The sequence below is a fragment of the Kogia breviceps genome, chromosome 6, assembly GCF_026419965.1.
Source record: "Kogia breviceps isolate mKogBre1 chromosome 6, mKogBre1 haplotype 1, whole genome shotgun sequence".
Classification (NCBI taxonomy): domain Eukaryota; kingdom Metazoa; phylum Chordata; class Mammalia; order Artiodactyla; family Physeteridae; genus Kogia; species Kogia breviceps.
Genome location: NC_081315.1, coordinates 45288492 through 45313583, shown reverse-complemented (window position 1 = coordinate 45313583; position 25092 = coordinate 45288492). Strand labels below are relative to the sequence as shown.

The following is a 25092-nucleotide window of genomic DNA, read 5'->3' as shown; positions in this document are numbered from 1 at the left end:
GGGTGAAAATGAACATGAAACATATATTTGAAACAAGAGAAAAAGGTCACAAAAGTGCAGACCGAGGGGGTGTGAGAGGAGACACAGCTTAATAGTTAGCTTGGTGATGTGATATTTTTGAGCTCTAGTTTGCATGGAGGTCCCAGTTTTTGTTGTTGTTGAACCAGATGGAAGGGCTTGCCCTCTTCCTGCCTCTGCCTTCTCACCCTCAAGCAAAACCCTTTCCCACATTCTCCTATCTCTTGCCCAAATGACCCTGAGCTAAGGCAGTGGGGAGCTGTGCCTAGGAGAGCATTGAGGAAGAATGAATAGTAGTAATGATTATATAGTTTAATCTGTCATGTCAAAGAACATCCCAATGTTTGTTTACATGGTCATACCCAGCATAGACTTGGACTGCTTTAAGACCGGTCTTCAAAACCATAGTGCACCTAAAACAAGCACAAATTTTACTTCAGAAAGCTTTGAGAAATAATGTAGGTCTTACCGAAGTACCTTCAAGAGAATTATACCATCTAACACAGAGCAAATCCTGCTGAAATGTTCTTGAGGCACATCTCTTCCCAAGTCCCAGTCACAGTGACAGCTGTTCCCCACAAATACCTCTCCTCTTTCTCTCAAGCTGCAGCTTGCCTCTCTCTTGCCCGCCTGTGTCCCCTAGTTCTGTCCTGAGAGGTGTTCCCTGCCTTTCCTTTATACGTCAGTGGTATCCCGTTCGAACCTGAGGCTGAGCAACTCACACATGGGCTCCTTAAGGAGGCAGGGTAGAAGGCAATTGGAGAGTAGTTATACTTTGATATTTCATCCTTACCGTGTTACAAAATGCTTTACTTCTACATGCCGCGGGAATCCCTGTGTAGGAGTGCCTCAGTCCCCATCAGGGAACAACAGCTTTTTAATCATGCTTCCTCCCAGCAGATGGCAGCCTTCCCCATTAGGTGGCTTGGAGCACAGGCCAGATCATCCCACTGTTGCAACAGGAGCAGTGTGGGGTTTTTGCTACGGAATAAAATACGAACATCTAAAGGGCATAACACAGCCATAACGTTCTGATTATCTCTTAAAGGGAGATGCTATTCATCATCGTGCTCAGAATCCTTTAGAGGCTCCTTCCTGTTGGCCTTATAATAAGAGTCAAACTCCTCCAGGGCTCATTGTGATCTGGCCTCACCACAAATCCTGCTCTCCTTTTCCTTGCTCCCTTCCCTCCATCCACCCTGACTGCTGTCTTGCTGCACCTTTCTCTTAATTTCACCTCAGGGCCTTCACACTTGCTGTTTCTTGGTCTGAAGTGCTCTTCCTCTCTCATTTCCCTTTCTCCCCTCTCCTATATCCGGCCCTTTCTTGTCTTTCATTTCCACAGGTAGAGTGTCACTTCCTCCGAAGACACTTCCCTATCTCCCTAAACTAGGTGCCCCCTTCCTTCCACGCAGTGAACATCATGCTAGTTTATCTTCTTCCGGTACTCACCACCGTCTGAAGTCGTTCACCTGCTTATTTTCTGTCTGTCCACCTGAAAGGCAAGCTGCTTGAGGGTAGGACAGGGACTTTATCTTGACCCTTCTCTAGTCCAAAGCTTAGAACGTCGAGATGAATTCCGCATAAAAGTCATTCATATGGATGTTGTCTGTCGCTGCCAGCACGACCACCGAGGGCTCGAATTCAGGCGGCAAGGGGATGAGGAAAAAGTTTAAGAGGAAAGAGTGAGGACGGGAGGGACACCAGGAGCCATTGCAAACAAGTGTCAATCTTATTGTTTATATGCACAGCTTTTATAAAATGCAGTTACAGGGAGTTCAGGGAGTTAAAGCATACTAGGTTCTGTTTAAGATTAGGTTATAGTTTCTTTCTCGTGGGAACAGTCTGTCCTTCATCCTGCTAGCTTCTTGATAACAATATTTCTACCGTCTGTGTTTGCACCCAAAGTTTCTGTTATGACTGGGCATATTGTTCTTGACCTTGTGATAAACATTAGCAAAAAGGGGGCTTTCATCTGTCCAGAATGGGCTTCACTTGCACCTGTCATGCACTGATCACCTCGGGGGGAAACGTGGGTTGGAGAAGTCCCAAGAGCATTGGCTCAACCTTACTGAGGCATGCATGAATGCCTGCTTCTATTTTGGGAGCCTGTGCTCAATTGGTCATTCTCCTCCAGGCCAAATACCCTTAACGGGCATGGCACGCTCCACATCTCCCCCTATAGTTTTCAAGTGCAGCAGATGCATTTGAGCCCGAACCATGAATTGATAACGCTTCCAACAGCTCCAAAAGCAACATCAAATAATTCCTAAACAAATAAGAAGCGTGAGTATTCCAATAAAAAACCACATAGAGTATTGCAAAAGATTAGAGGGATTGAATCCATTCAATTGGTCAAGAACCTTTTGTGCAATCTTCGCAGGGCTGACAAGGTCTAACCTAGATTTACCTATATTTTTAATATCTCTCTGCAAATCTTGTAAATCGAGACTCATGTCAGTATGGTGCCAGATACCCTGGAGATGTCTTTGTACCTGATACCAGGATGTTGTATTCTGAAATTCTAATGGGGTAACACAAATGTACTGAAACCCACCGTGGCATATCAAAGACATCTGAGTTTTTAACAGTGTAAGTTGTTTTCCCCAAAATTCTACAGCTTCTTCTAATCCTTCCAGTCTGCTAAATATTTTATGATCTATACGATCCTGTGTGGCTAATGCATGTGATACATTCTGCGCAAGATTATTAACATGTTCAGCAGTGTGAACAGTTTGAGATAATGCTATGGTGGATACGGTAGCTGTAGCTATGCGAGATATAAGTGTAGCTATTCCAGCAATCAATAACCCTATAAATCTTCTAGTACGTGATAATAAGCCATGTAACTCTAAGGCAAATTGGTATCCGTAATCTGTATACCAAGGTCCTTCTACTTCCACAGGGACCATTACATATGGGGGTTGCATGGCAAGAAAAACAAGAGTCTGTTTGAATGTAGAAGAGGGGGCCTTAACAGGTAAGCAGTTAGTAAGTACACAATTATTACATACAATTTTATACATAACTCAATTGGTGTCATGAATAGCATGAACTTCTCCCATCCCCACCACCAGAAAAAAGGGACGAGGCACACAAGCTTGAGAAAATATAAGTCTGAGGGTACCTTCATACCAATGGGGAGAACCAGAACAATTGGTTTGCAAAGGAGCCATAGCGGCTACTAACTTCCACAAGTCAGGATGATACATTCCCTCCAAATAGGCTCCCTTTCTGGGATAGGAGCATAATCATTATAACATGAAGGTAATGAAAGGGGGGGTTACTCCCAATTGTGTCCGATTAGGTTGGGCTCCTGTTGAAACTTCCTGAATTGACCAAAAGTCCCATAAGTTCGATTCTTCCTCGTCTTTGGGGTATATCCTTACTAAATGAGATGTTTGCGTGGTCATCATGCAACCATAAACTGAAGTCTTGGTATTTGATTGAGCTTGCAAACAAATAGGCGGCTACTGTTGATGAGCAGCTCTGGTCAGTCGATGCATCTGGCCCATGGTGGGGATTCCCATTCGCGGACGCCGTCGACGGCGGCGGCGTTCTGGTGAAGTCATTCTCGTTTGAGCCATGCGGGACTGGAGTTGGGAAATCCCTGGTGTAACGCTCGGGGATCCACTGTGGCGTCTCCTCATCCTGGGGGAAAACACAAACATAACCTCGGCCTTTGCGAAGGACCGGGTCAGGTCCTGGCCATTGGCCAGTCATTAAATCTTTCCATTTTATGAACAGATTGGAGGGCCCTGAGGGATTCCACTGCCTTTCTGCGGCTGTGTCCCCTGATGGATTCACATTTTAAAAATTAAGTACATATAAGGCTATAGCTAATTGTGCATGTGGGGAATAGGTAAGCTTCTTATGCATAATAATATTCCCCTCTTTTAATTTTTAAGCATTGTTTTTAAGGAGGAATTAGCCCTTTCAACAATGGCCTGACCTTGAGAGTTATATGGGATACCTGTTCAGTGAGATATAAGATACATAGTACAAAAATTATGAAAGGCAGTGGAAGTATAAGCAGAGGCATTATCAGTTTTAATTTGCTTTGGAATATTAAGTACAGAGAAGGCAGCAAGTAAATGGTTAGCTACATGTTTAAAAGCTTCTCCAGTTTGGGCGGTGGCAAAAATGAAACCTGAGTAAGTATCAACAATAACATGTAAAAATTTTAAATGCCCAAAAGGCTGATAAAGAGTCACATCCATTTGCCAAATATCATTAGGGAGTAATCCCCTTGGATTGATTCCATGCATAGGAACATTATGATGTGTAGGACAAACTGGGCAGGTTTTAACTATTTGACGGGCTTGTTCTCTAGTTACTTTAAACCTTTTGCGTAAGGAGGCAGCATTTTCATGGAAGTGAGAATGGCTTTGAGTGGCAAGTTCAAAAGGAGAGGCAAGAAAAATATGCGTGAGGGCATCAGCTAATGCATTTCCTTCGGCCAGACCTCCGGGGAGAGTACTGTGAGCCTGAATATGTTCTATAAATATAGGGGCTATACGAAGGTCTAATGTTTTTTGAACTTCCTTAAAAAGGTGAAACAATTCTTCATCAGCAGACACAATATATGCTTGTGGCAAGGCTTTTACTGCTGATACTACATATTGACTGTCTGAATAGATATTTATGGGACAAGAATATGTAGAAAGTGCTAAAGAGACAGCTTTCAATTCTGCTCTTTGAACAGACATGGTGTCATATTTATAGACAGTAGTGGTTTTGTGTTTAGAAGAGATGAATACAATAGCAATAATCCCAGTTTTGCTAGCGTCTAGAAAGACGGAGGGAGCTTTAAGAGGAATAGGGCTAATTTGAGAAAAAGAGGTTACAGGCACCTGTTGAAGAAACTGTAATAATTTATCAGCAGGCAGATGATATTTAATTTGTCCAGGAAAGGAAGCCAGGGCAATCTGCCATTCAAGAGAATTTTGCAACAGATTTTCTATTTTATTAGCGGTTAGCATAGGATACAATAAATAATCAGGTCCAATCCCCAGGACATAAAGCCTCTCTACTTAAGTTATCCAATAAAGAAAGAGTGAAAGGAGCAGTAGCTCCATATTGAGCAGTGGCTGTTTTTATTTCCTTCAGAACCTTAAAATTTAATGAGGAATACACTCGTTGGCCAGCCTGTAAAGTTACTGGAAAAGCATGGAAAGAAGACACATCTTCCCCCAATGCTCGAGCTTGCTGCAAAACAGCTTGAAGAGGGGATAAAACAGAAGTGGCTTTCCTATTCTGAATACTAGTTGGGACCAACAATGGAGTAGAAGGCCGACTAAGGGGAGGTGCAGGAGCAGAGGGAATAACCACGGCCGGAAAAGAGCGGGGAAGCTCAGCCCTAAGTTCTTGAGGCTTCCCTGAAATAACAGGAAAAGCATCTAAATCATCATCTAATCAATTATTGGTGCCAATTTCCACCCCTGGGGAAGTAAGTATAGGAGGAGGAGGAAGAAGAGTATCAACACAAGGAGCATGAGAGGTTGTTTCCTCCTCTGGTTTCAGGACTTCGAAAGGAGACAATTGATCTTCCAATTCCTCCCCTGACTTAACCGAAACCACTTCTATCTTATGCAGAGGATCAAGGATTTCTCGAATTTGAGTCCACAAGGTCATGGTTCCAGGAGGCAAAGCAGCTGCGCCTCTAACATACAATTGATTCTTAAATTCTTGCCCCATTTTGCACCAAGCTTCAAGATTAAGAGTACCCTCCTCCGGAAACCATGGGCATAATTCTTGTACTGTTTCGAAAAACTGTTTCAAAGCAGATTTGCAAATTGAAACTCCCTTTTCTTTTAACAAAGCTTGTAATGCAACTATAAAATAAGTACGCTCAATAGACTGTTCTTGCCCCATTTTACTCCCATTGTCCCTGTCCCTTCTCTAGACAGGGTCCCCTTACCTGAATGTAACTTGCACAACAGTTTGCCATGTCTTTTGAGTCCCTGTTCGGGCGCTACTTGTCGCTGCCAGCACGACGGCAAGGGGATGAGGAAAAAGTTTAAGAGGAAAGAGTGAGGACGGGAGGGACACCAGGAGCCATTGCAAACAAGTGTCCATCTTATTGTTTATATGCACAGCTTTTATAAAATGCAGTTACAGGGAGTTCAGGGAGTTAAAGCATACTAGGTTCTGTTTAAGATTAGGTTAGTTTCTTTCTCGTGGGAACAGTCTGTCCTTCATCCTGCTAGCTTCTTGATAACAATATTTCTACCGTCTGTGTTTGTACCCAAAGTTTCTGTTATGACTGGGCATATTGTTCTTGACCTTGTGATAAACATTAGCAAAAAGGGGGCTTTCATCTGTCCAGAATGGGCTTCACTTGCACCTGTCATGCACTGATCACCTCGGGGGGAAACGTGGGTTGGAGAAGTCCCAAGAGCATTGGCTCAACCTTATTGAGGCATGCATGAATGCCTGCCTCTATTTTGGGAGCCTGTGCTCAATTGGTCATTCTCCTCCAGGCCGAATACCCTTAACGGGCATGGCGCGCTCCACAGTTGTCTAGATTCACCCAGTCGTTATTCAGCTCACAGCAACTTATGTCCATTGAGTGTCCTACGTATTTAACACCAACTCATTTTATCTTTAAAACAGCCCTTTGAAGTAAGTACTATTTTTGTCCCCACTTTGCAGATGAGGAAACTGAGGCAGAGAGGAGGTAAGTGACTTGCCAAAGGCCACACACACAGTAACAGAGCAGAGATTGGGCCCAGACAGGCAATCCCACACCCTGCTCCACTTCACCACCACACTTCTTTCTACCTGTGCTAGGTGCTATGGATGACAAGGGAAGTAAGGAAGATAATGAGGGAAAGGAGCTCAGCACAGTGCTTGGTACATTGTAAGCGCTCAATAGATATTACAGTGTTTTGTAAATAGTGGGCCTGTCTATTCTATCTATTCGATTGTGTATGTTATGTGCTGTGAGGAGTACAAAATAAAGCAGTCTTTCCTCACATGTTTACAAGCTTAGGGAAATAATATAGACACAAACATAACAAAATATGTAATTAGAGCCCAGATGAGTGATGTGGCCTTCAGTCCAACCATAACCAGACCCTCTACCTCTACATACAATTATCTCCCATTCTTGTATCACCCTGCAAAGTTTTATGGGGTTTTTTTTTGACTGGGAAAATCATTTTATTTTGTTTGGCACAGTGGGCAGGGGTCCAGTCTTAGAACTTCTGGAATTGCATCTGGAATTGCTGCACCAGCAGCCTTGGTGACCTTCACATTGAAGCATACTGTCTTGCTCAGGGGCCATCCCTCCCTCACCCACTGTGTAAATGTCACTGATCTGGATGTCCCTGAAGCAGGGGGAAAGGTGCACGGACATGACCTTGTGGTGCTTCTCGAAGTGGTTGTACTTTCGGATGTAGTGGAGGTAGTCTCGGCAGATGACAGTTGTCCTCTGCATCTTCAACTTGGTCACCAAGCCAGACAGGATCCCCCCTCAGATGGAGAAATTACCAGTAAAAGGGCATTTTTTGTCAATGTAAGTGCCCTCAGTGGCCTCCTTTGGTGTCTTGAAGCCCAGACTGATGTTCTTGTTGTATTGCAGGAGCTTCTCCTTGACAGTTTCTCCAAGCAGGACCCTCTTCTTATTTTGAAAGATGATCAGTTGCTTTCTGTAGACACGCTCAGTCTGAATGTCCGCCATCTTCCAAGCTGCCTGAAAAAAGGTTCTGCAAAGTATTTTTGTCCTCAATCTACAGATGAGGAATCTGAGACTCATTTGTCTGTGGGCATGTAGTGGTGGGACCAGCATTCAAAGCCCTGTTAGTTTGATCCAAAGCCTGTGAAATACTGCCGTGGCTATACAGGAGAAAAGAATGGAGAGTGGAGAAAAGAAGCACTGCTGTTACTCTCTAGGAAAAAGGAGCTGGGAAATATTTTAGGAACAGGGAGTGATACTGGAGTTGTACTCAGGAAGATCTGCCCCAAGGATGGATTGGATGTTTGAAATCCTGCCCCCACCCCCAAAGAAATGTGAATGCTTAAACACTGCTGTGCCTGAGTCATGGCTCCCCTCACATACTGGGGATTTCAATTTGAGCACGTAGTAGAAGAGGGAGCTTGATGCCACTGGAAAGGGCACTAAACTAGGAGGTTACTTCTGGTTTTGTCATAGCTGCATGTCTGTTTCCTTCCTAGTGAAATGAGAATTCTAGTGCTGAGAATCTGGATTTTAATACAGCTGCTTAATTTGATACAGCAAGATATTGCCAAAGTGAGATTACTATATATTCTTGAATATAAGGAAATTTGGAAAACCTCTAGCCAATTTGAATAGATAAACTTTTAGGAAGAAAGATAGATAGACAAATGTTTATTTAGAAAGGTGTTAATTTAGTTATACCTATAAAATTAAAATAACATTAAAATCAGTGATATAATTTAGAAATAGTTCTTATTCTAACGTTACATTTCATGGAAAAGCAGTTTTATTCAACTTTTTCACCTGCATGTTTGACATCACTAGAGTTACCTTTTGAGTAATTTAACACTTTTTCCAGGAAAATCATTTTTATTTCTTAAGTTATTTGAGATAGAAAATTTCAGAGTTTTATTATAGAAATTTTCAAACACACCCAAAATAGAGAATGTTATAGTGTACCCCCATATACCCATCACTTAGTTTTAATAATTATTAACATTTTGGTAATCTCATTTCATCTAGGTATTCTCTTACCAACCCTCCCTACGACACAGACACACAGACACACACACACACACACACACACATTTTGGGGCCTCCTGTAGGACAAGTTTTTTTGTTTATTTAATTTAATTTATTTTTCATACAGCAGATTCTTATTAGTTATCTATTTTACACATATTAGTGTATATATGTCAGTCCCAATCTCCTAATTCATTCCCCCCACCCCTTGCTCTCCACCCTTGGTGTCCATGCGTTTGTTCTCTACATCTGTCTCTATTTCTGCCTCGCAAACCAGTTCATCTGTACCATTTTTCTAGCTTCTACATATATGCATTTATATACGATATTTGTTTTTCTGACTTACTTTACTCTGTATGACAGTTTCTAGGTCCATCCACATCTCTACAAATGACCCAATTTTGTTCCTTTTTATGGCTGAGTATTTTTTTTTCTTGAAGGATAAATTTATTAATTTATTGAACAACTACTTATTGTACCAGGCATTGTACTTAACAGCACAGTTCCAGAAGCTGCCTTGTTAGTCTGATTCTGCCTTTGCTGGGGAACCTGTCATCTGCTTGTGCAACATCACTCATGGGCCTCATCAGACAAGATGTTTTAAAGAAAATACTAGACGCCATTTCATTTTGCCCATAAGTATCTTATATGCCTTTCTCATTGCTAAGGACTTTAAAAAACCCATAATTATCATGTCATTATTTACACTTAAAATTTACAATTATTCTTTAATACCGTCTAATACCCGCTACATATTTAAGCTTCTTTAATTGTCTCAAAAGTGTATTTTTACAGTTGGTTAGTTTGAATTAGCCCTCAAACAAGGGCCACACATTGTCTCTTCTCTGTTACTCTTTTTATTTGGCCACACTGGGCGGCATGTGGGATCTTAGTTCGCAGACCATGGATGGCACCTGCACCCCCTGCAGTGGAAACACAGAGTCTTAACCACTGGACCACCAGGGAAGTTCCTCTGTTACTCTTTAACACTAACCCTAATCCTCTCTCCCTTTTTCAAACACATTTGTTAGAAACTTTGGGTAAAATATCCCATATTCTGAATTTAATTTGTTCTTTGTGACATCTTTAACTTGCTCTTCTAGCTCCCCTAATTTTTGCAAAGCATATAGATTAAGAGGCTTGCTTAGACTGAAAATAGTTTCAAGCAAGAATTTTTCATAGGTGGTGCCATGCTTGGGGGCATACGGTGTCCAGCTCTGATGTTTGTGGTGGTTCTAAGATTGATGAGTGAGTTCAGGTGAGGTCAGCTCAACCCCTCCACGGTAAAGTTCCCCATCCACCTTTCACCAGATGGTTTCAGCAACCAGTTTCATTCTTTGCCTAGATTCCATCATATCATTAGGGGTAAGATAGGCACCTTTTGAACCTGTGTTTGATGCTGTCACTATAAATTATGTAACAAGCCATCAGAACCCCTTCATGTAATGTAACAGAACTTAAAAAAAAATTCATTCTGTAGCTGTACTTTTAGCTGCACAATACAACTACCTCATTCTTTGTGTTTCTATTTTGCTTTTTAAAATGATGTTTAATTATTGAGAGCAACATCCAACACTTAGGATTACAAAAGCATATCCCCAAGAATAATTATTAAATCTTTTAAATTTATTTACCTTGTCCCTGTTTTTAAATACTGATTCAAATTTAAATTGTAGGGAGAGCTCTATAATTATTTTAGCATTAATTGAAGATGTTTCAGGCTGATATGTTTTCGTTTCTCATTTCTTCATTGGGAAAATAAAGTAATTGAGAAAGTGCCTCAAAAGATGAGTTTTTGTAAGAACTTGCATGCAGGGTAACCTCGTTGCTGAGGAATAATTTTGGGGAACAAAATCTTTCCTTATACTCAGTTATTTATGGTGCTCTACTGAAAACTTCTTATTTTTTAAAATTTATCATGGTTTCATGAAATGCATATATCAAGAGTAAAGTTTAAAGAAGGAAGAAAAGTATGAAAATAAGATTCTCTTCACCTTTTCATTCTCAAGTCCTATAATTTATTTTATCTGTGTATAGCACCGTTGAGACCTCACAAGAGAAGTTTCTTTCAGATTTCAATATTAGGAAAAGTTGATGTTTTTTGCTTTCAATGGTAGAATTAGAATGCTCAGATATAACTGTACAAGGCTTTAATTATACATTGTTCCTTTTGTTTCATTTTATTTTCCTCTCTCCCTCCACTATTTTTCTATCTCTCCTTGAATTTTTCATCTTAAAACAGATAATATCCTATTGTAGTGTATGCGTTTATGTAAGTAATCTAAAATTCTTTTAGAAATGAGGGGAGGGTATAAATACATAAGGAAACCAATGAAAATACATGTGAGTACATGATCACAATTAGGTTCTCATTTCATTAATATTAATTTTCATAGTTGGAATCTTTAATACTAAATTATTGGGTTGGCCAAAAAGTTCGTTTGGGTTTTTCTGTAAGATGTTGGAGAAAAACCCAAATGAACTTTTTGGTCAACCCAATACTTAAACTTTACAATTACTGAAACTTAACAGTTACTTAAACTTTTTTTTATTTACAGAAATTTAAGCATTTAAAATTAATCTTAATTTTTAAATTTTTAGGATTACAGCTACGATTTATTGTGTATTTACTATGTTTTGGGCACTGTGCAGAGTGCTTTACACGTATTATCTTATTTAACTTTCAGACAACAACCTTTTGTGGTACATGACCGTGAGAAAACTAAGGTATGGAGAGCTTTAGTAAACTTGCCCAAGATCAGAGGTTAGAGCCAGGATTTGGTTCTAGGCAGTCTGATTCCAGAGCCAGTGGTCCTATCCATTAAACAGTATTATAGTATTCCCTAAACCTGTTTGCTTCAAAAAATACCAGTGCTTGTCCCACCCCCTGAGGTTGTGACTTAACTGGGCTGGGACCCAAAATTTTTAAAAGATTTCCAGGTGATTCTAATGTGCAGACAAGTTTGGAAACCATTGTAATACTGCTTTGCTTGAGACATAGCTAACACAATGGCCACCTGAGGGCTATTCCTTCCTGCCAGTTGATGAGATAACATCAAAAATGTGTTTCTAAAATGAAGCATGAAAGTTCTACCTGTGGGAGAAATTGTAGCATGAAAGGGCAAAAGGAAATAGCATAGTTCATTCATATTACCAGCATTTGTAGAAGTTATTTTAGGATTGACTCAGCGTTTTACTGACTCTGACTTGTGTATATAAAGCTGGAAACCAAGCTTGATGATGCATCAAAGTCCACAAAACAAGTGCTGTATCTTTCATGAGTGACAGCATGACTGTGTACAAGGGCATTTTTGTAGACTACTCTCCCTTCTTCCTTAGGTCTGCGTCAGTTTAGCCTTAAAAGAAGAGTAATAGAAAATAGCCAAGGGCTTCCCTGGTGGCGCAGTGGTTGAGAGTCCGCCTGCTGATGCAGGGGACGCGGGTTCGTGCCCCGGTCCGGGAGGATCCCATGTGCCGCGGAGCGGCTGGGCCCGTGAGCCGTGGCCGCTGCGCCTGCGCGTCCGGAGCCTGTGCTCCCGCAACGGGAGAGGCCACAACAGTGAGAGGCCCGCGTACCGCAAAAAAAAAAAAAAAAAGAAAAAAAAAAAGAAAATAGCCAAATTCAAAATTTTCATTTACTTTTTTTTTTTTTTTAAGGTCATAGCCTATCTTCTAGTGGGCTGTAAACTCCTTGTAAAGAGAAACCATATCTTATAAATTTTGTTCTCTCAACTTTGGCACCAGGCTGCACATACTAGAAACCCAATCAATACCTGATTGCTGTGTTTCCTACAGTGCTCCTACATTGACGCACTAAAGTTGTAACTAATAATTCTACCATTCATCTACTGTCTGCATCTATTATATGCAGGGTGTTTTACATAACATGTCACTAATCTTTGCACACACCTACCCATTATCCTCCTATCTGAGGAGAGGAAACTGAGTCTCAGAGAAGTTAAGTAATTTGCTCAAGATTGTACAGCTGAGTAAGTAACAAAGCTGGGGTTTTAGCCATGTCTGTCTGATGCCAGAGCATACCCACTTTCCTTTACCCCAAACACTCCAGAGGGTGGACTCCCAGACGTGATTAAAAACTCCCAAGGAGAAACTGTCTGGAACAATTTGTCATAATGATGCCTATTATAATAGGCCTTTGGATAATTTGGCCTGTATGATCGCCTATATTTTCCCACAGTAAAAAAAAAACTTCTAAACATGAATTTTTTTTTTAAGATTTAATTTTATTTATTTTTGGCTGCTCTGGGTCTTCGTTGCTGTGTGCGGGCTTTCTTTTCTCTAGTTGCGGCGAGTGGGGGCTTCTCTCCACCGCTGTGCGCGGGCTTCTCATCGCGGTGGCTTCTCTTGTTGTGGAGCACGGGCTCTAGGAATGCAGGCTTCAGTAGTTGTGGCACATGGGCTCAGTAGTTATGGCTCACAGGCTCTAGAGTGCAGGCTCAGTAGTTGTGGCACACGGGCTTAGTTGCTCCGTGGCATGTGGGATCTACCCGGGCCAGGGATCAACCCCGTGTCCACTGTGCCACCAGGGAAGTTGCTCTAAACATGAATTTTAATTTGCTTCCATTTTGTCTGTTTTGAATAGTTCAGGTGTATCCAGCTTTCTACTGTTAAAGATACCACCATTAACATTTTTGTGCATAAATCTTTGCCCACAATTGGAATTATTTCTTTAGGGTACATTTTTAGAAGTAGAATTGGATTAAGGAGTATAAGCATTGCTGACTCATACTACCAAATTATTTTTCACAAAGTGTAATAATTTAAATATCCACCAGCAGCATGCAAGTACTCATTTCATCTTACCCTTCCAGCATTGTTTTGTTTGTTTGTTTGTTTTTGCTGTGCCTTGTGGCCTGTGGGATCTTAGTTCCCTGACCAGGGATTGAACCTGAACCTGTGCCCCCTGCAGTGGAAGCACAAAGTCTTAACCACTGGACCACCAGGGAAGTCCCTGCATTGTTATCCTTTGTAAAAAAATTTTGCTCATTTGATAGTTTTTAAAAATCTCATTTTTTATTTGCATTGTTTTGATTACAAGCAAGTTTGAACTTTTTCTTATGATTATTAGCCCTTTGTCTCTCCATAGATGAATTCCTCTTCTTTTTCCATTTAACTTTTGACATCTTCCTTAGTGTTTTCCTTATTCATCTATCCTCTTATACTCTTCAGTTATTAAGACTATTAAGCCTTTATCATTTTTCCAAATATTTCTCCAAGTTTTTATTCTCTCTAAGTTTTATTTTTTGACACACAGAAGTTTTAAGTTTTAAATATTTTAATCTGTATGTTTCCTCTATATCTTTTGTCACCTTTAATGCAGATTAAAATCCAGTGATTAAGTAGATATTCTCTTATTTTTTCTCTAATTCAATTTTTAAAAAATATTTAATCTTTGATTTACCTGTGGTTTACTTTGGTAAAATAGTGTGACATATTTCATTTGGTCTTTCCCCTAAATAGTTACTTTTCCTAGCTTCTTTGTTATTGATTTGTGATGGCTATTTTTATCATATATTTGATTCTTACTGAATCTAATTTTTGCTTTTACTTTTCTTTTTGCAGATCATGGTCCCTGTGACTTTGTAAGGAAATGGTAAGACTATAGATATATTACCATTTTCCCAGACTTTACTAGCTGAATGGGGCACTCAATCTGGGGCATTTGAAGTGAAGGCCTGTCTTGGGGGTTTTGAGAAGATTCCTATGCTTTCCCTTTGTCATAAGGCCCTTTTCTCATGGTAATTCCTGTGGGAAAAAGGAAAGAGAGATAAAGTGATTAAGATGAAGGTTTAGGAGAACTCTTCTTATATTCACCCAGTACTTACTTGTTTGCTCAATGCTATGTGTGTCACATAATAGGGCTGAACCTTTAAGGGACTTGGGATTCTGCACTGACAATCTCATATCATAGATTTTGTGAAGCTCCAAGTTAATGTATCCCAGTCTCCTCTTGCCTCTAATTCAAATTCAGTAGCTAATGAAATTTCAAGAAAGTGTCCTCTATGAAAAAAAAATGTGTGTGTGTGTACATACAATGTATAAACTAGATGCCTCCTGAAAATAGATGCTTACTCTTGGTTTGGCTAAGATTTACTTAGAAGAAGTAACGGAATAGAATCATTAAAGAGAAAATACCAAGGGTTCATATCAATGGCTCATATAGATGAGAAGTAAATAATATCAGATTTTATTTTTATCTACTCTTTTAATAAGTCAGTTAAAACCATTCATATTGTTATTGTTTAACATTTACATTTATTGTTATTAGTTAGACTTGTTTTGCATTTTCTATTTACTATGCTTTCTAGTTGTTTTTTTCCTCACCTCTTTTAGGTATTAAATACTGCTACCTTGTTTTTATATAATACTGTTTAAAAAGATTTTTTTTCTCACAAGAATCCAAAAAGTCGATAGGGTGGATATAATCAACTAGATTTTACTGAGAGAAAATGAAATTAAGAGAAATTATGTCACTTTCCCAAGATTGTATGATGGCTGAGTAGAAGATCTGGTAGAACTAACATTTACTGAGTATTACTGAATATCCACTTAAAATACCAAATTACTTCAAATAAAGGTATGCTGAGTGAGCAGACTCTCCAATTACTAGATAGACAGTGAAATCATTTACACCTGGTAAGTTTTGATATTTAAAAAAAGACTGTGAAGAGAGTGTTTTTAAAATATTTTTGCTTTTGCTGTTATACTACTTATTGCTTTTGTTTTATTGCTTAATTTGGTTTGATTCTGTGAGAAAATTGTTCTATCTCCATTTTCTATCCCTGTCCCAGTCCTCTCAAATAATCTTGTTAAACAAATGTGCTGTACCTGATTGTTATAAAAGAAAATATTTTCTGAATATAAGCAAAATAGTCAAGTGTAAAAGAGCATTTTGACTGAAAGAGAGAATTATTTGAGTTACCAAATCAATTCAGACCTGAAATTATTTCCATAATTGTTGCTATATAAACATATATTTATTGCTCTGCACCTAAGGTAAGGATTTCCAAAACTTTCTTAGCTGTTGTCAAACTATAGGAGACTAATTATCCATGAAGACATGGAACAGCAAGGGAATCCTCATTAAAAAAAAATTTGCCTTCAAGAGTTAAAATCCTTCCACCACATTCTCTTGTTTCTGCACAGGATCACGACTAGACATTGTGAGGTAATATAATACATGAGAGAGAAGGGAAGCCTGCCTTAAGATGAAAAGATGTACGGTTGCAGATGTAGCTATGGTGACATAATGCACAATAAGTGAATGAAAAGGAGAGATATTAGTCAGACCTCCACATAGGATTAGCAGATGTTAATGAGATAATTTCCAATTGAAGTAACAATCCAATTTAAGTATCTATAGGAATAAATGAGGAAACTGTCAACTGTCTTGTGTAAAATGATACATTAAAAGAATATTGTTTAGCTGATGAAGAAAAGGTAGGGAGGGAAATCTTGGCCTGGAGGTGATGATGGGAGCCAGAAGCTGACTTGCTTGCAAAGATTAATAGGTAATAAAATGTTTTGTCTGCACTAAGGCTTGCTTTTTTCCTCCACCTAGCCACCCACCCTGGAAAGTTGGCTCAGGCTGTCTCAGCAGCACTCAAACAGTACCTGCATGGCAAAACAATTCTTTTCTTGAGTAAGGGTGTAGTTTTTATTTCATTTTTTTCCTTCTGGCAATGGACAGTGTCTTCATTGTTTCCTGACAGTAACATGGCTTAGGGAGTGCATTGTATCAATTACATAGCAGATCTCAAACATTTCACCATGAAAGAATCTTTTGGTTATCTCAATCCACCACCACGATTTCATGTTTGGAAATATTTTTTGTTGTTATTGTTAATTATATTTGTTAATTTTTTTAAAAATTAAGGACATGCAAAAGTACTAATCAGAGTCTTCTATCAGCGTGAGGTAATGTATGGAGTTGATATAGTTCAGAAACAAATTTGGTGTTTTGGGGAGCCTCAACAGCCTGTTAGTGGGTGGTGTAGGATTCCATTTGATTTTCTGAGATGTTCTAAAGGTTGTGGACTCCCATTATTGTCTTCATAGATCTCCTAAGGTTTGGGGAACTTTAGGCTGGGAACCCTTGAGTAAGCATCAGAGTAGTCCTGAGGGACAAAATGCAGATAGGTTAGTTGCAGTAGGAAAGGGGGTAGTTAGAAGAGTCCAGAATATGACACTGGGCGAAAAGGGTGTCGAAGTTGTATACTGTTCTTACTGCCTTCAAACCTGTATTTTACCTAGCAAACTCTTTGAGTGATAACACAGTTTAAACAATCTTAAATGTATTACTTTATCTGGTTTACTGATGGTTCCATGCTTTTCCCTTATAAGATGCTTAAACTCAGTTTATATTTTAAACAATTAAATAATTCAATTCAATTCAATTCAGTTAGCATTTACTGAGCATTTACTATTATACATGCAAGGTATCATAAAAGGTACTGTGAATGAGAAAGGAAAAAGGAACTAACATTTATTGAGTACTCACTCCATGGTTAGAATGTGCTAGGTACATAACCCTTTGAGATGGATATAGTTATTTTTATTTACAAATGAGGCTAACTGCCCTGACCTCCTGTTATTTTTCAGACATATAGGCATGCTTCTGCCCCAGGGCATTTGCACTTGCTATCACTGCTTCAATGGGATGATCTTTTCTTGAAAAGTTTATATACCTTATCCTTGTTCAAATATAAGCTGATCAGTGATGCCTTCTTTGACCACTCTATTTAAAATTGCAACCCCGTTCCCCTCTACATACTCCTCATCCCCTTACTGACTTTATTTTTCTTTGTAGCTCCTATTGCCATCTTATATACTATGTATTTATTTTTTCGTTATTGTCTTTCCACACTGACTTGAGGGCAAAGATTTTGTCTGTTTTGTTCCCCTATATACTCTCAGTCCTAGAACACTACTTGTGACATAGTAAGTGCTCAATAAATACTTGTTGAACAAATGAATGAAAGCTGAGAGAATTAAGTAACTCTCTCCGGGATAAGAAAATAGCACTTCATTTAAAAATAAGAAAAACACAGAATATCCATTGTTGGTACTGGAATAATAATCTCTTATATGAGAAGAATGGTTGGATCAAGCGTTCCAAGTTTCTAAGATTGAGTGCTTGCCACCATCACACTGGCCTCAGGGGAAATGTTGCATTGTTCATACTGTGGCCTGGGTGTGTGCCTAGAATCCTGACTTGCATTTCTCTGCTAGCACAGCTAAGGCAAGGCATTAAGGGGAAAATAAGTCATTACTAAAGGCTGAGGGACAACAAAAGTTGTTGAATTAAACAGAGAGTAACATGGAAATAGATAAACTGATTGAAAGAGTTCAGCTTGATCTTCAGGATGGATGGCCCAGTTTTGTGACTGTGCAACCTCGGGAGTTCCTGTTAATCCCCCCTTGCGTCCTCCCACTTTCTAAAAGGAGCTTCATGATGCATCAATCACCATTTAATTAGGAAGACTTCATGTAAGGGTTTGCCTGTGCTGTGTCAGGCCCGAATCCTACCTGACACCAGGGCCAGGGCTTATTTTAACATAAAGAGTTTAGAGCCTATTAGAGAGCTCAGGCAAGTGTTAGGGAGAATGCTTTTCCTTTCACCTTCCTTTTTGTACATAGAAGCACTTTCCTTGAGTAATTCTGGCCTCTTTCCTTATCCCATAATTAGACTCTGCAGTGGGTGGAAGTGGCATCTGTTTGATGGGATTGGGAGAGAGAACTGGTCACTTCTGGGTCCTCTCTCTTTGGGACCTGCTTATCTACAGTGAATGATCTTTGTGATCTGCTTTCTGTCACATAGCAAACTTAGCCTCTGAAGGGGGAGGCTTGCAGCCTTGGAGGACAAGTTCAATACAGGAATGTCAGGGATCCACAGGACTCTCTTCAATATCATTTTATCAATAACAGAGAAAGTATTTTTTTTTTCTATGTGTCTGACTTCTATACCTATTTTTCAGTTAGTTCCTAACTGTGGTAGGCAAAAAGGGTTGTTATTTATTGGATCCTTCAAACTCCAAGCAAGTACATAAATAATTATAACATGAGCTATAGTAAAATAGGTGGTGTATTAGTCTTCATAGGATAGGCAATGCTGCAGTAACAAGGTACAAAACTCTCAATGATTAGATGCAATAAAAGTTTATTGATCCCTCATGTCACAATCCAGTGTGAGTTAGCTGGCTGTGCCGTACAGAATATGTAGTTTCTAGGGTCACTGCAACAGGAAAAGAGAGATGGAGGAGGAGGACACTAGTTCTCTCTCTCTTTTTTTTTAATTTTTATTGAACTATAGTTGATTTACAATGTTATATTAGTTTCTGCTGTACAGCAAAGTGAATCACTTATACATATACACATATCAACTCTTTTTTTTTTTAAGATTCTTTCCCCATATAGGTCATTACAGAGAAGTGAGTAGAGTTCCCTGTGGTATACAGTAGGTTCTTATTAGTTATCTATTTTATATATAGTAGTGTATATATGTCAATCCCAATCTCCCAATTTATCCCTCCCCGTCCCTCCCCCACCAGGACACTAGTTCTTAAGTGCATTGCCCTGGAGTGATACCCAACACTTCTGCTGAACATAGACATAACGGGTCAAATGGCTTCAAACAACTGCAAAGGAGGCTGGGAAATGTAAAGGATCACATGGATACTTGGGGAGCACAAACTGTGTCTGCTATCAGTGGATTCAGTATAGTCAGGGAAGGTCCAGGGGAGCAGAGTAGGGCAGGACAGGGGATGAGCAGTACCCATAGTATATTTTGCCTGTTTCATAGTTTTCTCAAAGCGAGATATTCTGTCTGAAATTTATCTATACAATCTCTTAAGAATCCAATGCCATCAAGCCATTTATAAAATTACTTAAATTACTTAATATGAAAATTGTGGGGTTTTGCCATTAAGTGTGCATTTTACCTGGGTTCTTCTGGAGACAATATGCTCTGGGTTATATTGTATATATATTATCTTTGTTTTATTATGTACTGTATTTTTAATGATTTTATAAGTGAGTATTTTGGGTCCACAATATTTTTGAATACTCTGCACTTTTTAGCACTCTTCAAATCACATAAAATAGAGCATGTGGAAAGGAGGGCTTCTGGAGTGTGGAGTTCTGGACTTTGGAGAAGCTGCTGGCCTCACTGAATGCTGGAACAACCTCCTGAAGGCACACCTGAAGCAACAGCTCAGATACAATTCTTTTTGAGCATGGTGCCTACATACTCTAGGACAAAATATCTACTTTGAATCAAATAACGTGATGTGGTTCTGCGGCCCAATAAGAAGAATACAGTGGTGATCAGGCCCTCCCATCAGGAAGCTTGCTCAAGCCTCTTAGATAGCCTCATCCACCAGAGGGCACACAGCAGAAGTAAGAAGAACTACAATCCTGTAGCCTGTGGAACAAATACCGTATTCACAGAAAGATAGACAGGATGAAAAGGCAGAGGGCAATGTCCCAGATGAAGGAACAAGATAAAACCCCAGAAAAACAACTAAATGAAGTGGAGATAGGAAACCTTCCAGAAAAACAATTCAGAAAAATGATAGTGAAGATGATCCAGGACCTTGGGAAAAGAATGGAGGCAAAGATCGAGAAGATTCAAGAAGTGTTTAACAAAGATCTAGAAGAATTAAAGAACAAACAAACAGGGATGAACAATACAATAACTGAAATGAAAAATACACTAGAAGGAATCAATAGCAGGATAACTCAGGCAGAAGAATGGATAAGTGACCTGGAAGACACAGTGGTGGAATTCACTGCCGCAGAACACAATAAAGACAAAAGAATGAAAAGAAAGGAAGACAGCCTAAGAGACCTCTGGGACAACATTAAATGCAACAACATTTGCATTATAGGGGTCCCAGAAGGAGAAGAAAGAGAGAAACAAATTGGCAAGAATTAAAGACAAAGAAAAATTATTGAAAGCAGCAAGGGGAAAATGACAAATAACATACAAGGGAACTCCCATAAGGTTAACAGCTGGTTTCTCAGCAGAAACTCTACAAACCAGAAGGGAGTGGCATGACATATTTAAAGTGATGAAAGGGAATAACCTACAACCAAGATTACTCTATCCAGCAAGGATCTCATTCAGATTCGAGGGAGAAATCAAAAGCTTTACAGACAAGCAAAAGCTAAGAGAATTCAGCACCACCAAAACAGCTCTACAACAAATGCTAAAGGAACTTCTCTATGTGGGAAACACAAGAGAAGAAAAGGACCTACAAAATCAAACCCAAAACAATTAAGAAAATGGTAACAGGAACATACATATCGATAATTACCTTAAAAGTGAATGGATTAAATGCTCCAACCAAAAGACACAGGCTTGCTGAATGGATACAAAAACAAGACCCATATATATGCTGTCTACAAGAGACCCACTTCAGACCTAGGGACACATAGAGACTGAAAGTGAGGGGATGGAAAAAGATATTCCATGAAAATGGTAATCAAAAGAAAGCTGGAGTAGCAATACTCATATCAGATAAAATAGACTTTAAAATAAAGAATGTTACAAGAGACAAGGAAGGACACTACGTAATGATCAAGGGATCAACCCAAGAAGAAGAAAACACAATTATAAATATATATGCACCCAACATAGGAGCACCTCAATACATAAGGCAACTGCTAACAGCTATAAAAGAGGATATAGACAGTTACACAGTATAGTGGGGGACTTTAACACCTCACTTACACCAATGAACAGATCATTCAAACAGAAATACTAAGGAAACACAAGCTTTAAATGACACAGTAGACCACATAGATTTAACTGATATTTATAGGACATTCCATCCAAAACCAGCAGATTACACTTTCTCCTCAAGTGCACACGGAACATTCTCCAGGATAGATCACATCTTGGGTCACACATCAAGCCTCAGTAAACTTAAGATAATTGAAATCATATCAAGCATCTTTTCTGACCACAACGCTATGAGACTAGAAATGAATTACAGGGAAAAAAACGTAAAAAACACAAACACATGGAGGCTAAACAATACGTTACTAAATAACCAAGAGATCACTGAAGAAATCAAAGAGGAAATCAAAAAATACCTAGAGGCAAATGACAATGAAAACACGATGATCCAAAACCTTTGGGATGCAGCAAAAGAAGTTCTAAGAGGGAAGTTTATAGCTATAAAAGGCTACCTCAAGAAACAAGAAAAATCTCAAATAAACAATCTAACCTTACACCTAAAGGAACTAGAGAAAGAACACACAAAACCCAAAGTTAGTAGAATGAAAGAAATCATAAAGATCAGAGCAAAAATAAATGAAATAGAAACAAAGAAAACAATAGCAAAGATCAATAAAACTACAAGTGGGTTCTTTGAGAAGATAAACAAAATTGATAAACCTTTAGCCAGACTCATCAAGATAAAGGAGAGGACTCAAATCAGTACAATTAGAAATGAAAAAGGAGAAGTTACAACAGACACAGCAGAAATACAAAGCATCCTAAGAGACTACTACAAGCAACCTATGCCAATAAAATGGACAACCTGGAAGAAATGGACAAATTCTTAGAAAGGTATAACCGACCAAGGCGTAACCAGGAAGAAATAGAAAATATGAACAGACCAATCACAATTAATGAAATTGAAACTGTGATTAAAAATCTTCTGACAAACAAAAGTCCTATACCAGATGGCTTCACAGGTGAATTCTATCAAACATTTAGAGAAGAGCTAACACCCATCCTTCTCAAACTTTTCCAAAAATTGCAGAGGAAGGAACACTCCCAAACTCATTCTACGAGGCCACCATCAGCCCGATACCAACACCAGACAGGGATACTACAAGAAAAGAAAACTACAGACCAATATCACTGATGCAAAAAACAGAATATGGATGCAAAAATCCTGAACAAAATACTAGCAAACAGAACCCAACAACACATTAAAAGGATCATACTTCATGATCAAGTGGCATTTATCCCAGGGATGCAAGTATTCTTCAATATATGCAAATCAATCAATGTGATACATCATATTAACAAATTGAAGAAGAAAAACCATATGGTCATCTCAATAGATGCAGCAAAAGCTTTTGACAAAATTCAACACCCATTTATGATAAAAACTCTCCAGAAGGTAGGCATAGAGGGAACCTACCTCAACATAATAAAGGCCACATATGACAAACCCACAGCAAACATCATTCTCAATGGTGAAAAACTGAAAGCATTTCCTTTAAGATCAGAACAAGACAAGGATGTCCAATCTCACTACTATTATTCAACATAGTTTGGAAGTCCTAGCCACAGCAATCAGAGAAGAAAAAGAAATAAAAGGAAAACATTGGAAAAGGAGAAGTAAAACTGTCACTGTTTGCAGATGACATGATACTATACGTAGAGAATCCTCAAGATGCCACCAGAAAACTACTAGAGCTAATCAATGAATTCGGAGAAGTTTCAAGGTACAAAATTAATGCACAGAAATCTCTTGCATTCCTATACACTGATGATGAAAAATCTGAAAGAGAAATTAAGGAAACACTCCCATTTACCATTGCAACCAAAAGAATAAAATACCTAGGAATAAACCTACCTAGGGAGACAAAAGACCTGTATGCAGAAAACTATAAGACACTGCTGAAATAAATTAAAAATGAAACCAACAGATGGAGAGATATACCATGTTCTTGGATTGGAAGAATCAATATTGTGAAAATGACTGTACTACCCAAAGCAATCTACAGATTCAATGCAATCCCTATCAAATTACCAATGGCATTTTTTACAGAACTGGAACAAAAAATCTTAAAATTTGTATGGAAACACAAAAGACCCCTAATAGCCAATGCAATCCTGAGAAAGAAAAATGGAACTGGAGGAATCAGGCTCCATGGCCTCAGACTATACTACAAAGTTACAGTAATTAAAACAGTATGGTATTGGCACAAAAATAGAAATATAGACTAATAGAACAGGATAGAAAGCCCAGAAATAAACCCATGCACCTATGGTCAATTAATCTATGACAAAGGAGGCAAGGATATACAATGGAGAAAAGACAGTCTCTTCAATAAGGGGTGCAGGGAAAACTGGACAGCTACGTGTAAAAGAATGAAATTAGAACACTCCTGAACACCATACACAAAAGTAAACTCAAAATGGATTAGAGACCTAATTGTAAGATCGGACACTATAAAACTCTTAGAGGAAAACATAGGAAAAACACTCTTTGATGTGTACATCACAGCAAGATCTTTTTTGATCTACCTCCTAGAGTAATGGAAATGAAAACAAAAATAAACAAATGGAACCTACTGAAACTTAAAAGCTTTTGCACAGCAAAGGAAACTACAACCAAGATGAAAAGACAACCCTCAGAATGGGAGTAAATATTTGCAAATGAATCAACAAACAAAGGATTAATCTCCAAAACATGTAAACAGCTCATGCAGCTCAATGTTAAAAAAAACAAACAACCCAATCCCCAAATGGGCAGAAGACCTAAATAGACATTTTTCCAAAGAAGACATACAGATGGCCAAGAAGCACATGAAAAGCTGTTCAACATCACTAATTTTAGAGAATGCAAATCAAAACTACAATGAGGTATCACCTCACACCAGTTAGAATGGGCATCATCAAATCTACAAACAACAAATGCTGGAGAGGATGTGGAGAAAAGGGAAACCTCTCGCACTGTTGGTGGGAATGTAAATTGATACAGCCACTATGGAGAACAGTATGGAGGTTGCTTAAAAAACTAAAAATAGAATTACCATATGACCCAATAACCCCACTACTGGGCCTATATGCAGAGAAAACCATAATTCAAAAAGACACATGCACCCCAATGTTCATTGCAGCACTATTTACAATAGCCAGGTCATGGAAGCAACCTAAATGCCCATCGACAGATGAATGGATAAAGAAGTTCTGGTACGTATATATAATGGAATATGACTCAGCCATAAAAAGGAACGAAATTGGGTCATTTGTAGAGACGTGGATGAATCTAAAGAGTGTCATGCAGAGTGAAGTAAGTCAGAAAGAGAAAAACAAATATTGTACATTAACGCATATATGTGGAACCCAGAAAAATGGTACAGATGAACTGGTTTGCAGGGCAGAAATTGAGACACAGATGCAGAGAACAAACTTATGGACACCAATGGGGGAAAGTGGCATTGACATTGGGATTGATATATATACACTAATGTGTATAAAGTGGATAACTAATAAGAACGTGCTACACACAAAAAAGAAAATCTTTTGAAAATCACATTAAATAGGACATTGGTTTTTCTTTCTCCCTCAAATGAGATTTGTTTGAGTAGGAGCCATCTAA

At 38.9% G+C, this 25092-nt stretch overlaps 1 protein-coding gene and 1 pseudogene across 1 annotated transcript in view; one reads left to right on the top strand and one right to left on the bottom strand.

Annotated features, from left to right (window-relative positions):
* The window catches only part of SPMAP2L (sperm microtubule associated protein 2 like), a 67326-nt gene that overhangs the window by 7323 nt on the left and 34911 nt on the right, over nt 1-25092 (top strand). Inside the window, exon 2 of the mRNA XM_067035769.1 lies at nt 14306-14336. Within this exon, the coding sequence (XP_066891870.1) occupies nt 14306-14336 (31 nt within the window). The remainder of the gene's footprint in view (nt 1-14305; nt 14337-25092) is intronic.
* LOC136794433 (small ribosomal subunit protein uS17-like) lies at nt 7183-7702 on the bottom strand (annotated as a pseudogene).